Source organism: Emys orbicularis, chromosome 5, assembly GCF_028017835.1.
Source record: "Emys orbicularis isolate rEmyOrb1 chromosome 5, rEmyOrb1.hap1, whole genome shotgun sequence".
Classification (NCBI taxonomy): domain Eukaryota; kingdom Metazoa; phylum Chordata; order Testudines; family Emydidae; genus Emys; species Emys orbicularis.
The window spans coordinates 120,224,105-120,240,835 of record NC_088687.1 but is presented as its reverse complement, the minus strand read 5'-3'; the positions used below and the strand labels follow the sequence as shown (position 1 = coordinate 120,240,835).

General features: G+C 41.6%; 1 protein-coding gene across 1 annotated transcript in view; it reads right to left on the bottom strand.

Annotated features, from left to right (window-relative positions):
- The window catches only part of EVC (EvC ciliary complex subunit 1), a 97,219-nt gene that overhangs the window by 67,517 nt on the left and 12,971 nt on the right, over positions 1-16,731 (bottom strand). Inside the window, exons 3-6 of the mRNA XM_065405510.1 lie at positions 12,413-12,496; positions 11,706-11,938; positions 9,623-9,707; positions 5,174-5,272 (exon numbers count right to left, since the gene is read on the bottom strand). Of these exons, the coding sequence (XP_065261582.1) occupies positions 5,174-5,272; positions 9,623-9,707; positions 11,706-11,938; positions 12,413-12,496 (501 nt within the window). The remainder of the gene's footprint in view (positions 1-5,173; positions 5,273-9,622; positions 9,708-11,705; positions 11,939-12,412; positions 12,497-16,731) is intronic.

Below are 16,731 nucleotides of genomic sequence, written 5' to 3'. Positions count from 1 at the left end.
TTTGAAGTTCTTCACAGTCTGCTTTGGTCTTAACTATCTTGAGCAGTTTAGTATCATCTGAAAACTTTGCCACCTCACTTTTTACCCCTTTCTCCAGATCATTTATGAATAAGTTGAATAGGATTGGTTCTAGGACTGACCCTTGGGGAACCCCACTAGTTACCCCTCTCTATTCTGAAAATTTACCATTTATTCCTACCCTTTGTTCCCTGTCTTTTAACCAGTTCTCAGTCCATGAAAGGATCTTCCCTCTTATCCCATGACAGCTTAATTTACGAAAGAGCCTTTGGTGAGGGACCTTGTCAAAGGCTTTCTGGAAATCTAAGTACACTATGTCCACTGGATCCCCCTTGTCCAAATGTTTGTTGACCCCTTCAAAGAACTCTAATAGATTAGTAAGACATGATTTCCCTTTACAGAAACCATGTTGACTTTTGCCCAACAATTTATGTTCTTCTATGTGTCTGACAATTTTATTCTTTACGATTGTTTCAACTAATTTTCCGGGTACTGACGTTAGACTTACTGGTCTGTAATTGCTGGGAGCACCTCTAGAGCCCTTTTTAAATATTGGCGTTACATTAGCTATCTTCCAGTCATTGGGTACAGAAGACGACTTAAAGGACTGGTTACAAACCACAGTTAGTAGTTCCGCAATTTCACATTTGAGTTCTTTCAGAACTCTTGGGTGAATGCCATCTGGTCCCGGTGACTTGTTACTGTTAAATTTATCAATTAATTCCAAAACCTCCTCTAGTGACACCTCAATCTGTGACAATTCCTCAGATTTGTTACCTACAAAAGCTGGCTCAGGTTTTGGAATCTCCCTAACGTCCTCAGCTGTGAAGACTGAAGCAAAGAATTCATTTAGTTTCTCCACAATGACTTTATCATCTTTAAGTGCTCCTTTTGTATCTCGATCGTCCTGGGGCCCCACTGGTTGTTTAGCAGGCTTGCTGCTTCTGATGTACTTAAAAAACATTTTGTTATTACCTTTCAAGTTTTTGGCTAGCTGTTCTTCAAACTCCTTTTTGGCTTTTCTTATTACATTTTTACACTTAATTTGGCAGTGTTTATGCTCCTTTCTATTTACCTCACTAGGATTTGACTTCCACTTTTTAAAAGATGCCTTTTTATCTCCCACTGCTTCTTTTACATGGTGGTGAAGCCACGGTGGCTCTTTTTTAGTTCCTTTACTGTGTTTTTTAATTTGGGGTATATATTTAAGTTGGGCCTCTATTATGGTGTCTTTGAAAAGTGTCCATGCAGCTTGCAGAGATTTCACTCTAGTCACTGTACCTTTTAATTTCTGTTTAACTATCCCCCTCATTTTTGTATAGTTCCCCTTTCTGAAGTTAAATGCCACAGTGTTGGGCTGTTGAGGTGTTCTTCCCACCACAGGAATGTTTAAAGTTATTATATTATGGTCACTATTTCCAAGCGATCCCGTTATAGTTACCTCTTGGACCAGATCCTGCGCTCCACTCAGGACTAAATTTGTAAGTAAATACTTTTAAATGGAGTAAGTGAAATAATGTCTTCCCAACAGATTTAATAAACAAAAAACTCAGTCCTTCATCTTTATTCCATGGGTTCACACTGTCTCATTTCTCAAACGTGCCTTCTTTCTCAAGCCTTTTTCTACCACATGATTTTGTCTCCTAAAGAATTACATTAATATCTTATGTCTTAAAGAACTGCAAACACATTTTAGTGACCCTTAAAAATGTTCTGTCATCAAAATCCCATTAAGCTTTCATGTAGAAGCAACGAATGAAGAAATAAAAAATGCTTATTACAGCAAGACGTCTTGTCCACTTGTCCTGCCAATGCAGGATTAAATATAATATTAAATGTAATACTTCTGCTAATACCAGTGGTATTGCTCCTTGCCAAAATAATTTTCCCTTTATGCAAATACAGTCTTTGAGGATCAGTCTTCTCCATTCAGTGATGCCACAACCCAATGTTTGTAACATTTTTAAAACATTACAGGCCAGATTGTCAAGAGCTCAGTTCCCAGTTAGGCATCAAAATAAGTGGCTAGATTCTTTTTCAAAAGAGGCTCAGCATTTAGACACTGATCTCTTTAGAAAAAGTCTGGTCATTAATGCCACAACAGGAACTTTTGAAAATATGACCCTTATTTTTTAGGTGCCTAATGGGAGCTGAGCTCTTTTGAAAAAAATCTATCCCCATGTGAGTTAGTGCTTCTGAAATGTGCTGGCTTGATAGTCCCAGAGCTGGAAGTTCTCTAGCTGTTATTAAACCAAAGCCCCTCAGCATCATTTTGTCGAGGGGCTGAGAAGGGCAACCGTGTAGATTACAACTTGCGTGTCTATTAGGAAAAGCATAGAGCCAGCTGTGATTTGTGTTTTTTTGAGCTACACAAGTGTCCATTTTGAAGTCATCTGAGACTGGAAGCATTCTGAATAGAAAACTGCTTTTCAGCATATCAGGATTTCTCATGAAAATTTCACTTTTTTGTCTATGACTTTTGGATTTTATGAAATAACACCACTATTTATTTATTTATTCTCTGAAGATGTCTGCGCAGTGTGCACAGGCGGTCAAAAAAGCTAACAGGATGTTAGGGATCATTAAAAAGGGGATAGAGAATAAGACTGAGAATATATTATTGCCCTTATATAAATTGATGGTACGCCCACATCTCGAATACTGCGTACAGATGTGGTGGTCTCATCTAAAAAAAGATATACTGGCACTAGAAAAGGTTCAGAAAAGGGCAACTAAAATGATTAGGGGTTTGGAACGGGTCCCATATGAGGAGAGATTAAAGAGGCTAGGACTCTTCAGCTTGGAAAAGAGGAGACTAAGGGGGGATATGATAGAGGTATATAAAATCATGAGTGATGTGGAGAAAGTGGATAAGGAAAAGTTATTTACTTATTCCCATAATACAAGAACTAGGGGTCACCAAATGAAATTAATAGGCAGCAGGTTTAAAACAAATACAAGGAAGTTCTTCTTCATGCAGCGCACAGTCAACTTGTGGAACTCCTTACCTGAGGAGGTTGTGAAGGCTAGGACTATAACAGCGTTTAAAAGAGACCTGGATAAATTCATGGTGGTTAAGTCCATTAATGGCTATTAGCCAGGATGGGTAAGGAATGATGTCCCTAGCCTCTGTTTGTCAGAGGATGGAGATGGATGGCAGGAGAGAGATCACTTGATCATTGCCTGTTGGTCCACTCCCTCTGGGGCACCTGGCATTGGCCACTGTCGGTAGACAGGATACTGGGCTATATGGACCTTTGGTCTGACCCGGTACGGCCGTTCTTATGTTCTTATGTTATGTTCTTATTTTTTATTTAGGTAACTGAGAACTGGAAAATTTCTTGGCTTCTATTTTGACAAATTCTAAGTATTTTGTGGGGGCTGGGGGGGGGGGGGAGGGAAGGGAACACCTGGTCTATAAGTGGGGAAACGATAATCCTACAACTACCATCCTCATGCACTCTATGTGCATTGAGATTATTATTCCCATTTTATAGCTGGGGATCTGAGACATGGAGAAAGCAAGGGTATGTCTACATGCAATGTAAGCCCAGGGTTCAAACTCAGACTCAAGTCTAACCCCCCTTTCATTTACAAAGATATCAGGCTAACCCAGGATCCCAGGACCCCAGAGAGGTGGAGGGTCTGAGCCTGAGTCAAGCTGGGACCCAGGGTTCAAGACCTATTGTTTTGCAGTGTACATGCAGCCCCCGCCCCCCCGACTAGGCTTGGGGTTAGCCTGAGCTCTGGGACCCTCTCACCTCACAGGGTCCTAGAGTCACAGTTGCACCTGAACCCAAACATCTACACTGCAATTAAATAGCCCCTTAACTCCAAGTCAGCTGGCATGTGCCAGCTGTGGGGTTTTAATTGTAGTGTAGACATAACCTAAGTGACTTGCCCAAAGTCAAACAGGAAATCGGGGGCAGAGCAGGGAATTGAACCATACTCTTCCAAGTTCCAGAGTAGTGTCCTAACCACTGGACTATCCTTCCGCCCCAGGCTCCCCCAAACTGCACTGGCTGCCTCAGATAAAAGCAATATTTAACTCATGACATGTCTTACAGTAGCTCAGTTGGATGAATGAAGAGACCAGTGCTTTCAAACAACATTAACTAAAGGTTAGGAGACATTATGGAAGTTGTCTACCCTATAATATTCATGTGTCTAAAGTTTGTCACTATCCAGCATCTGCTTCTGAAACAAGGATTTATTCCTTGTATCTCTTTTCTTTCTAAATATGATTAACTTTAATATTAAATTTGAGGATCAAAGGCAGTGAAGTGATCTTAATACAGAAATCCATGGAGATATAGGCTATCAGATAAAATTATAGAGCTCTCCAGTGTTAATCCATTGACTGTGATATTGCATGATCAATCTAAATCCCTACTGACTAGTGCTGATGTAACATGAGAGATTTTAATTCTAGACTAACTACCTCTTTTTTTTTTTTTTTTTTAAAGTGAGGCACAGCTGGTAACCTTCCAGCAGCTTATTCTTAGTGCTGTACCATTTTTTCTCAACTGTTATCTCACAAACATAATGTGATCCAAACTGTGACTAAGAGCAGCTTTCAGCAATGTACATTAACTGTAAGTGTGTAGTGTGAAAAGCCTCAATCCCAGAAATGGAGTTCGATAAAGTATACGGTTGGAAAATAATTGCACAGAGAGAAAAACCAGGTACATTTTCTTGATAACAGCTTAGAATTTCCTTCAGGTACTGCACCCCCTAGTATGTTGTTATTGACAATAATGGGGAGCTCAGATAATGAATTTACACCTAGAGATCATTCATTCTATTGAGCAGCTGGCTGAGGTCAGAAAAACAGTGTTTTCTAGACAGGACTAAACTGTGAAAAAGGCTTTTCTCCTAACAGATTGGATACAGCACTGTAGTAATTGGTATTTTTTGATAGACAGACAGACATTCAGACACAAGTTGTTATGGATAATCCACCACAGGGGTTCAGCAATCACATCTTCCACTTCATTTTGCCACTCCCAAAAAAGAGGGAAGTTGGAAATACACTACAAATGGCATTATTCCATGTAAAAGAGATCAACACAGCAGGGGTATATGGCTGAACTTTCACAAACTGCTTAACTTTTATTTTCTGTTGGCTGAAACATTAAACAATGGAGACACTTACAGTTTCTTGCGTCAAAATGATCTTCTGGTACAAATCTTCAGTAATCTTCTTTTTAAGGTAAAAATCAAAGAGGTATGTTCTGAGAACCTGAATAAATACCTAGGTGAAAAAAGAGAAATAAATATAAAACGTAATCACTTTGATAATCATTATTGGTGATTACATGTATGAATGAGGATGAGTTGTAAGTGAAAATATATTAATAGCAGAAAAGATAATTTACACTTAAAATAGTCATGCTGAAACTCTCCCAATTTGCCTGGGATAACATTATCTTCCAGTATTTCTTACACTTCCTACACTCCTATAAAGACAGACGTAATTTTACATACTTAAGGCAACTGACAAATTTTAAAGCATATGCAAGGCCTTTCATTGAAGGATAAGAAAGTGACTGACAAACATCAGACTTCATGTCTCTGCTTTGGGTGGCTATCACACAATGGCATGTTCAAAATAGGGTGGATCTTTTCTAAAACTTTATATGTGCCCAAGCTGTAGTGTCCTCACGAATGCCTGTAGTGTAATGCTTTCACCTTTAAGCTGCCATTTTAGGATTGCTCACCTGTATTTGTTTACCATTTGTAACCAAGCCGCTCATTTGTATACCATCTGTAACCAAAGAGTTACAGGCTCTGGGAAGATCCGAGGCTCTGGGAAAATCTCTTAAAAATAGACCTTCAATTAAATAGACTCTAATCAACTTCCCTGATCACAATATCGACAATAGCAAAAATATAACAAATTATATTTTAAATCCTTGGCAGAATCTTCACCCAAGTCCTTCCCACTTATCTCCTTGAAAGCCAGAGAGAAAAGATAGTAAATGGATTACTGTGGGGTTTTTAAATGTTAATCTTGAAAGTGAACAAATAAAGTTGTTGTTCGAATGTGTTCAGTTTAGTGCCAGGATATATGACTCTCTCTTTTTGTCTCTCTCATTTACACCAAGCAGATGCCATACAAACCTCCACAATATATATTCAAAAAGTGGAATAGCTTTAAGTTAACAGTTAATGGCTGAATTCCAAACTCTTCGCCATTAGTGCGGCTTCAAAGGACAAGAGGAAAGGAAAACCTTAGCATACTGGATCCAAAATGGGGGAAGCTATTAAAATCCTTAGGGATGGATTCCTTGCTAACAAAAAATAATTCAAGGAGTCGCTCGACAAGTCAATTTTGCAGTTGAATAGAATTTGGAAAACTTATTATCAATAGACTCGCTGGTAAAACAAGTCTCAGTAGGATGGAAAAAGATACAAGAGATGATGACTTGTACCTCACCTGCTGACACTGTGAGTATGAAAGGCAGAATGTGCCCTCTGAAAATAAAACTAGAAGCCAAAATGCTAAGACTTCAAATACTGTCAAAAAATAAAAGAATTAAAGCAAACTATGAAGATAATGAAGCCAAAACTGAAGTTTCCTTCTTTGAGACCAGACTCTCTGAAGCACTAACCTGGAGGGCAAAAAATGGAACCTTCAAGACTAAAATGTTCACCGTGCCTTGGACCAAAAGCCTACTAATGAAAACCAACTCCTGCTACTCAGAGTGCAGTTTTATGATGCAATTTTTTTCTCTGCTTTTTGTGGAGCTTCTTGTCAGCAATCAAATGGTCTAATCATCTGTCTTTCAAGGTTTCTGTTATGTTATGGCACAATGTTGTAACTTTTAGACCTGTCTACAAGTTAGTTATTGATCTTGAGATCAAATTCATTGTTCTTAATTCACACAAACTGAAGATCATCTTCGACACTGATCCCAGAATTCTTTTAGTCTCCCATAGAAACCTTTTTAAGAAGATGGGGAGGAGCCCACCAAGAGAGGACACCTGAATGGGTCAAATCTACTCCCCAGGCTTACACTCTGGCTCCTCTCCTTCCCAAGAGTGTTTAAAAGTCTGTCTAGAAAATGCTGCCTCTTGAAACATGCTAATTGTATTAATCAGATTTACTTGTTTCTGACATAATGTGATCATATGGAGGTTTGGGGTGTGTGTGAAAGGATTATACCCAAAGTTTAGATTACTTTAGTTAGGCTATAATTGTAATGTTACCCCCTTTTGACCTGAGCAGTTAGCTAAAAATTCGGGGTCTTGTGGATTGTTTTAGTTAACGATATAAATTGGTGATGGAGTCAAGTGTTTCTTCAATGTAATCTTGTTTATTTACAAAGAATGTACGATGTCTCATTTCCCTGAACAAAGCAGGGCTCAAACAAGAAATAGGATCCTTTCTTGCAGTTTCAAACCCCTTTCTTCCATTTAGCCCAAAAGCTCTATCACAGCTTTTTTTTCAGGACCACATTCCCAGTGCTTATCCTGAGTCCTTGGCTTTTCTGCTGATGCTTCTCTCAACATACACACCACTCCACCAAGCATAAGCTCTCTGCCCACATGTATCAAATTCCTGAGCAGACTTCCATGTGCCTTTGTGTTGTAACATAAGGCCCTCGGGGACTAGAACCCAGGCCTACAGAGTTCCCAGGTAGCTAGCAGCTCCAGGCTGCCAACCAGCAGCAGTTGTAACCATGGTGCGCTCCACTTCCCATAACCTGCTGCGGACACAGACTGTGGGGCATTCCACCACAAGAGTTTGACAGACAGCAACCCCATGGCTCTTGATTGGCTCCCTGTCCTATATAAATCCAAGGGGTGGTTCAGGAAATGTTCAGGCAACAAGTGGGGATCTTCTATAGTTGCCATGATTGTGCCTACTCTTGAATTCCTGGCTTGACCTTGGATTGATTTGGACTTTGCCTCCTGACTTGGACCCTGAAAACTGTCTTGGACTTGGACTCGGACCCTTGGGACCCTAGCCTTGACTTGACTATGAACACCTGTGCTACTCCCAGCCCCAGGTTTGCACCTACGAACATAAGAACATAAGAAAGGCCGTACTGGGTCAGACCAAAGGTCCATCTAGCCCAGTATCTGTCTACCGACAGTGGCCAATGCCAGGTGCCCCAGAGGGAGTGAACCTAACAGGCAATGATCAAGTGATCTCTCTCCTGCCATCCATCTCCATCCTCTGACGAACAGAGACTAGGGACACCATTCTTACCCATCCTGGCTAATAGCCATTTATGGACTTAGCCACCATGAATTTATCCAGTCCCCTTTTAAACATTGTTATAGTCCTAGCCTTCACAACCTCCTCAGGTAAGGAGTTCCACAAGTTGACTGCTCTGACTCTTGGTCCTGACTGCCCTTGTTGGGATCCTGACAGGTGGCATGTGTCTGGTTTTGTTGGAGGCACCTACTGTTTCAGCTACCTGGCTGAATGGCTTCTTACAACTTAAATGAGGGTAGTGGTTACACCCTCCTGTTTGAATGTGGTTTAACCCCACCCATATCAGTAACAATGATTCTGTATTGCACCATATCTGTATCCCCAATGGAAGTCTGTATTCTGTGTAAAAACCTTACTCTTTTGTTTTAATCACAGAAGTCCATTTTGCCCAGTTTGTCCTTTTCTCCTTGCTAAAGGCTTCTTTTATTTCCCCTTCTATTCCCCCCATCCACTTTTTTAATTGGGGTCAGGTCCTATTTTTCTCTCCATTGGAGAAGAATAGAGCCTTAAACTTATTTTTCCCCTTAAAAAAACAAAACAAAACATTGACTCTGGCCTACAAATCATGAGAATATCTGCAATTTGTGTTAGCAAGAAAATCATCTGATTTATTTATTTAGGGCTACATTGTAACTTTCCAATCTGCTCTGAGAAAGGGGTGCTGCATACCTGGGCCAACCCTGGCGCAGACCAGCGAATCAACTCTGACTCTGAGAGGGTTAAATAATCCTCTGTAATACCAGAATACTTCTCATTCTGCCCCAGCTCAGTTGTGATGTCCAATGCATTGTGGGGCACAATTAAGACTCCATCAATCCTACATGCCTGTCTGCCCACTCCCCAACCAATGAAGGCTGGTCTCCTCTTGTGACTTGTAATGTGGGTAGCCCATGCAGCAGAATAAGGGGGTACTTTCACTTCTGTACCATACTGAATCAGGGTGATTGTGCCCATCACAGTGGTAATGAATGTGTTATATTGACTTTTCATAAATTACCTAGAGAATATGCAATCCTTGACACTGCAAAGCATTAACACCCATAATTGAAGACAAATGTATCTACAAAATGTTTGGATAGGATAACCTATCTTATGCAAAATTAAAACAAAAACAAAAACTATAAAGGCCAGGAGGGACCATTAAATCATCTAGTCTGGCCTCCTGTATAACACAGGGCATTAAATTTTACCCAGTCACCCCTGTATTGAGCCGATATATATTTATGACATACAGACAAATAAAATATAGTGCAGTAAAAATACAATACTTTCCTCAAGGGAGTCTGATAGAGTGAATTATGTTGACTAGTTCCTAAGCTTTCTAAAGGAGCTCCTGTCTCCGATTCAAATGGCTATACATAAAAAATTTGTACCTACCACCTGTTTTTCCCTTCTTAGTTCGGTATCAAGAAGCAGCAATTCTTTCAAAAGAAGACTATAGAGGCAAAGTTTAACATCAAAACTAAAACAAAGCAGAGGTTTAACATTCATTAGCAGCAATCTACTTATACTGTGCCAAAGCACACTGCAAAAACAAAACTGATAGAAAATGGTAACACTCTTGTAATTTTTTTTTAACCTTTTTTCTTTTAAGTGCTGAATTCTCACAAAAGCAATTTCCCTGGAACAAGTCAATTCAATTTTCATATTGCATTTTTTTTATAGAAAGTATCTTAAAATGCTGCGGAGTGAGACATAAAAAGAGACAATGCTCTAACACATTAGAGGCACAGCAACCTTCAAATAAACAGCAAGCCTAAACAATATGGAGGGATGGCTAGAATAAAGAGGGGGGGGGAAAGCTGTAATTTAAAACAGTAATAATAATACTTCGTTTTTAATGTTTTCCATCTCCAGTTGTGCTGCAGTAACATTAATTGACTCTCCATGTCCCACCCTGTGACAAAGTTTCTTATTCCCTATGTTGCAACCGGGGATACAAAGAGGTAAACATAGATATTTGCCTAGAGCCACACAGCAACTCAGTGGCAGAGTGAAAATTAGAATGCTGAGTCTATCCAGGTTATTACAGCATGGCCATCACCATGGTATCTGAACAGGGACCTATTTTCCCCACTGCAGGATGAGTAATCCCCATTGATATGGGCAGAGTAGGGCCCCAGGAGTTCCTGCCTCCAATCCCCAGGCTACAGGGCTTGAGCCATGCATTTAAGCACATGCTTAATGTTAAGTATGTGAGTTGTCCCACTGGGCTGGGAACAGTCTACTGGACACTCTGTGGGACTCAGCTCACAGTTATTAGTCATTACCTCAGAGTAAGGTACTGCTCAGTCTAAGCGCTTGTCTACACTGGCGTTTTACATTGCTGCAACTTTCTTGCTCAGGGATCTGAAAAAACACCTCCTGGAGCACAGCAAGTTTCAGCGCTGTAAAGCGCCAGTGTAGACAGTGCACAAGCACCGGTAGCCACGCTCCCAGCGCTGTTACCTGTGCCGCTCATGGAGGTGGTTTTTTTAGAGCACTGGGAGAGCTCTCTCCCACCGCTCTGCCGTGACTACACAAGCCACGTTAAAGCGCTGCCATGGCTAAGTAGGGTTGAATCTGGCCCTAAATATGTGCTTAGTAGTATTAAGGACCCAGTTCTGACACCCTTACTCATGTTTGTTTCTGTGCTACTACTGATGAGGTAAGGAACTATTCAAGCATGAATAAGCATGACCGAATCAAACCCTAAATTACTAGTATATAAAAAAATTGCTGTCCAAGGACTAATCCTTAGTAGGTGGAAAAGCTCTTGCACCCTGGTTTTAAAAGACTGGGAGGTGTTGAGAGGAAAGTGGTAGCAGTTCTGACTTTGTACTATGTGCATTGCTCATCCATAGTTTTTTTTTATTTTTATGTATAGATTTGTATCAATGTTTTGAAATCAATGAAGACAATAAAACAATTATATCCTCAATACAATTTAAGGGGTGAGAGAGACAATAAAAAACAATCGTTTTTAGCAGGAAGTATTTTTAGGGATCTTTGAAAATGTTGCTTCTTATGAATCTGATCCTGTGAGGGGCTGAACCCTTTTAGCTCCCAATGATTCTAATGGGAGTGGAGGGGGCTCAGCATCCTGTACAAAGCATGCTCAGCATCTGGCAGGATTGGACCCTATGTGATCAACAGCCTTTCAAAGCTAATATTGTAGTATTATCACAATACAGTAAAAAGGGATTTTCTCATGATAATGCTGTTATATAAGGCTATTGTTGCTTGTACTCCTTTCCCCGTAATTCTGTCGTAAGTAAACCAATTTGCAACACACAATAGTATGCAATTTCCTTGGTTTCCAAGAAGGTTTAGCTTCCTATAATTAAGTTTGGACTGTATGCCTTCAACACATGGATTTAAGAATCCTGATTCTTCATCCATGCCAGATCTATAGCAGTTCATCTGAAAAAAATAAGTGTGTGTTTTCAAATGACCAAACTATTGCAAGTTGTTTTTGTACCTCTCACAAGTCAGAACTTCAGGGAAGCAGGTCACCTTCAGGAAGGCTCGGTCCTGAAATCTGTCGTCACTAGTTGCAGAATGTATTGTTGTAGATGAACTACAGTCCTCCTTGTCTCCATGACTCAGGGATCCAAGGCTGCTTGAAGTAGAAGTTTCCATTATCTGATTAGGCAGAACAGCCTGCTTTGGATTCTCATGCAAAGATGGATTGGATGATCCATCTGCCAGGGGCTAGGGACAAAGAAAATTTACCTGGTTCAATCCAAATAATATTAAGACAATGAGCAGCTCGTGAATGCTGGATACTTTCACAATTTTTTGCAACACTGTACACCACAAAATGTCTATACAGAACTAGTTATGTTTTTGACTGGGAAATATGTTTTTCTATTAAATTATGAACATATTGCCTGTTTAAGGGCCAGATCCTGCAAGGTGCTGAATGTCTCTTGGGCCAAAGTCAATGGAAAACTTCCAGTTGACTACAGTGGAAACTGGATCAGGCCCATGTGAAGTGCTGAAGATTTCAGTGCCAGTTGAGGACAGCTGGCACCACATAGGATAAGACCTGGATCAATTTGCTATAAACAAAAACCCACTGTAAGGTAAGAGGCTTAATAGTAAATTTCTTCCAGTGTTTCCCCACTCTACAACTTACACAGTCACAGAATGATTGCCACTACTTTTCACAGTCTAAACTCTTACCCTAAATTTTTGATTGATTGGATAGACGACTTTTGCTTTTAGTGCAAATGCTGTGATGTTACTGTTCAAAGAAGACTCATTTCCCTGTATGGAAACAACAGAAAAGTACTGTAAGCTTAGGTAAGAACAGCAGCTCTGATTAGATCTTTAGCAGAAGTTCCATGCAGCCCTTTTGGTTGGATAGCTTAGGAATTTTATTAATCACAGATTGTCTTTGGACTTACACTCTGACATGAACCGTCTTCTCATGGTCCAGGTCAGAGCATGAAGCCCAAAGAAGAGGAGAACCTTCTATGGTTTTGTAATTGTTTTGGTTATTACCACAACTCCATCTCCGAAAAGAACTTTGCTCCAGCAAGTGATGATAGACCATAGCTGGTTTTCACAGCTCATTTTCCTTCTCTTTCCCCCCACAGTGAAAGAGAAATCCAGTTTTCCTATGAGATTTTGAAATTATTTTAATAATATATATGGCTAACGGAGACGCCTGAGGATAGGCTGCCATGGTCTGACTAGGAATTTTGATTTTAAATTTAAATACAGAAACAATAGATTAAATAAAACTAAATTAAATTAAGTAATTTTTCAAGAATGACTTAAAATATAAATACTGGAAAACCCTTAACTATGCCCCTGAAAGAAAAGAGAGGTTCTTTCAAAAGGACTTTTTATAGATAATATTTTCTATTCAGCCTGTCGGCTGCAAATTACAGCTAGTCAGACTTCCTGTTCATGCTTTTTAGTTCATTTCTTCTTCACGCATAGCTGCAGTGTGGTGATCAGCTTTGGGTTACACAAAGTACACTGGGAATGTGGACTACATACAATAACTGAGACCAAGTTTTGGGAGGTTTTTTAACTCCTGTATTCCTTGTATTACTAATGGAACAATCTGGTTTGCTGAAATGTATGCAGTTGTAGTTCAAGGATTTTTGTAAGAAATGGCAAGGCACTAAGGGAGCCCAAGAATAAACATTGAAATGAGCAGAGAAAATCAAAATGGGTCATGCATTGGTGGCTGCACATAATGTCTGTCTCACTTCCAAACTTTTTTTTATTTTTTGTTTCAACAAGTGCAAGACATAGAGGGCCAGACGGCTAGACTGTCATACCCCTGCTCACACTGAGTAGTCCCACTTATTTATATGCATGGTGTAGGATACTATTGCAATGGATAAGTACTAACCTAACCAAGTGCATTTTTCATCTATGCTAGTTAATGAATTGGTGGCTTAGCCTTTGCACAACTTTTGTCAGCAGTAATTGGAACAAATTGGCTTTTTTTAAAAAACTGGTTTGGCAGCGAGGAGGGGAAACACCCTTCATATAACAAGGCTATACACTAAGGGCTTGTCTACACTGGCAATTTACAGCGCTGCAACTTTCTCGCTCAGGGGTGTGAAAAAAACACCCTCCTGAGCACAGCAAGTTTCAGCGCTGTAATGTGCTAGTGTAGACAGTGCACCAGCGCTGGGAGCCGCGCCCCTTGTGGCTGTGATTTTTTTAGAGCGCTGGGAGAGCTCTCTTGCAGCACCGCGATTACACAAAGCGTTGCCAGTGTAGACTAGCCCTAAATGTGTTATAGAAGTGCTCTCATATTTGCGACATGAGTGTACTATAGAAATTACTGTAGTTAAGGGCCTGATTCTGCCCTTCAATGGGACTACTGCTATGCATGAAGCTATGTACATGCCAAAGTATTTGCACAAGACTGGGGCACATGACTTACGAGGAGAGGCTGAGGGAACTGGGGTTATTTAGTCTGCAGAAGAGAAGAGTGAGGGAGGATTTGATAGCAGCCTTCAACTACCTGCAGGGGGGTTCCAAAGAGGATGGAGCTAGGCTGTTCTCAGTGGTGGCAGATGTCAGAACAAGAAGCAACTGTCTCAAGTTGCAGTGGGGGAGGTTTAGGTTGGATATTAGGAAACACTATTTCACTAGGAGGGTGGTGAAGCACTGGAATGGGTTGCCTAGGGAGGTGGTGGAATCTCCATCCTTAGAGGTTTTTAAGGCCCGGCTTGACAAAGCCCTGGCTGCGATGATTTAGTTGGTGTTGGTCCTGCTTTGAGCAGGGGATTGGGCTAGATGACCTCCTGAGGTCTCTTCCAACCCTGATATTCTATGATTCTATGACTTTCCCCAAAGGAAAAACTAATCATTGATATGAATATAAAGTATTTTCTGTTCACGACTAGTCTAAGAACACTTGGCCATTCAGCCATAAATTTGTCATCTATCTTGGACACATCTGAAATGAGAATTCATGTCCCATCAGAACTTTACAGTACATTTAAAGTGTCTATAACAAGCACTGGCTACAGTTAAAATGCTTTTACCTACTTCCATTTGCAAGCTAAGGACTGGGCTGGCTAGACAGAACTGACATGTTGTGGGTGAGCATAACTTATTTTTTATAGGCAGAATGAGGAGCACAGTTTAACTACACATTTTTAAAACAGTTGCATTTCTGACTCCCTTTACTACGTGGATAGCAGCCAACTCAGTTTTAAATGAAAGGCAGTGAACTGAGATCATCAAAGTAAGATTGATTCCTTTACACATTTTGTGGGTTTTGCAATAGTGGACCAACTCCGGATTACTGTATCATGGAGTAAGGGGTACATAAGCCCCTGGTACCACTACGGGGGTTCTCCAGACCAGTCTGACAATCCTAAAGACAGTCATATCAGCATGTTAGTTGCAACTGGGTTCTATGGAGCTGCAGAAGGGGGTGTAAAATTAGCTTCTCTTCCATCTACCAGTCACCTGCAGACCCTGGCCTCTGTATCTCCCATAATCATGGAGCTGCAGTAACCCCTCCAGAGCATCCTGTGAGTGGGGAAAACGTGGGCCCTAGCAGAAGGGGAGGCTCAATCAGAGCTCTTCAAAAAAACCAATCTTTTTGAATTTTTGGTTGTGAGTTGTTGAATTTCTGCTCTCCCTGTTCTCAACTGTCTCTGGAGGGGGTTCCTTGCTCCCTGATAGTCCTCTAGTCCCAGCTGCCAGCTCTGGTGTTTCAACAGGATTGTTCATTTGACCCCTCACTGTGTCTTCAGCTGTCACTGGAGAGACTGCTGCCCATGTATGAAAGTCTGAGGAGGGTAGCTGGAGGCTAGAAGCCATAGCTAAATTTGTGGAGGTGTCTGGGTGGAGATGTGGGGGGGAGCTAAGGCAAGTTGGATTTGCTGAATGGGTTGGGGTAAAATGAGGCAAGCTGACATGTGTGTAGTTTGCCTTAACTACCTCCATATTCCACACAGATACCCCCACAAGCTTAGCTGTCTAAGGGTATGTCTACACTACGAGAGTAGTTCGATTTTAGTTAAATCGAATATGTGGAATCGATATTACAAAGTCGAACGTGTGTGTCCACACTAAGGACAGTAATTCGACTTTGTCAGTCCACACTAACGGGGCAAGCGTCGACATTGGAAGCGGTGCACTGTGGGTAGCTATCCCACAGTTCCCGCAGTCCCCGCTGCCCATTGGAATTCTGGGTCGAGCCGCCATTGCCTTCTGGGTAAAAAAATTTGTCGAGGGTGCTTTTGGGTAACTGTCCTCATCCGTCCGTCACTACAGCCCTCCCTCCCTCCCTGAAAGCGCCGGCGGGAAATCAGTTCACGCACTTTTCTGGTCAGTGACAGCGCGGACGCCACAGCACTGCGAGCATGGATCCCGCTGCAACCATCGCTGCAGTTGTGGCCGTTGTCAACGCATCGCAGCTCATCATCGACCTTTCACTGAGGCAGATAGAGAGAAATCAGGCGAGGAGGCTACGGCAGCGGGGTGAGGACCTGAACTCCGAGAGTAGCACACGCCTGTCTGAAACCACGACACCCAGTGCCGAGGACATCACGGTGGCAATGGGTCTTGTGGATACTGTGGAACGGCGATTCTGGGCCCGTGAAACAAGCACGGACTGGTGGGACCGCATAGTGCTTCAGGTCTGGGATGAATCCCAGTGGCTGCGAAACTTTCGCATGCGGAAGGGGACTTTCCTCGAACTTTGTGAGTTGCTGTCCCCTGCCCTGAAGCGCAAGGACACCCGGATGCGAGCAGCCCTGACTGTCCAGAAGCGAGTGGCCATAGCCCTCTGGAAGCTTGCAACGCCGGACAGCTACCGGTCAGTCGCGAACCAGTTTGGCGTGGGCAAATCTACCGTTGGGGTTGTTGTCAAGTAGCCAAGGCAATCGTGAAGGTACTGCTGTCAAAGGTAGTGACCCTGGGAAACGCGCAGGCCATCATAGATGGCTTCGCCGCGATGGGATTCCCAAACTGCGGTGGGGCTATAGATGGGACTCACATCCCTATCCTGGGAC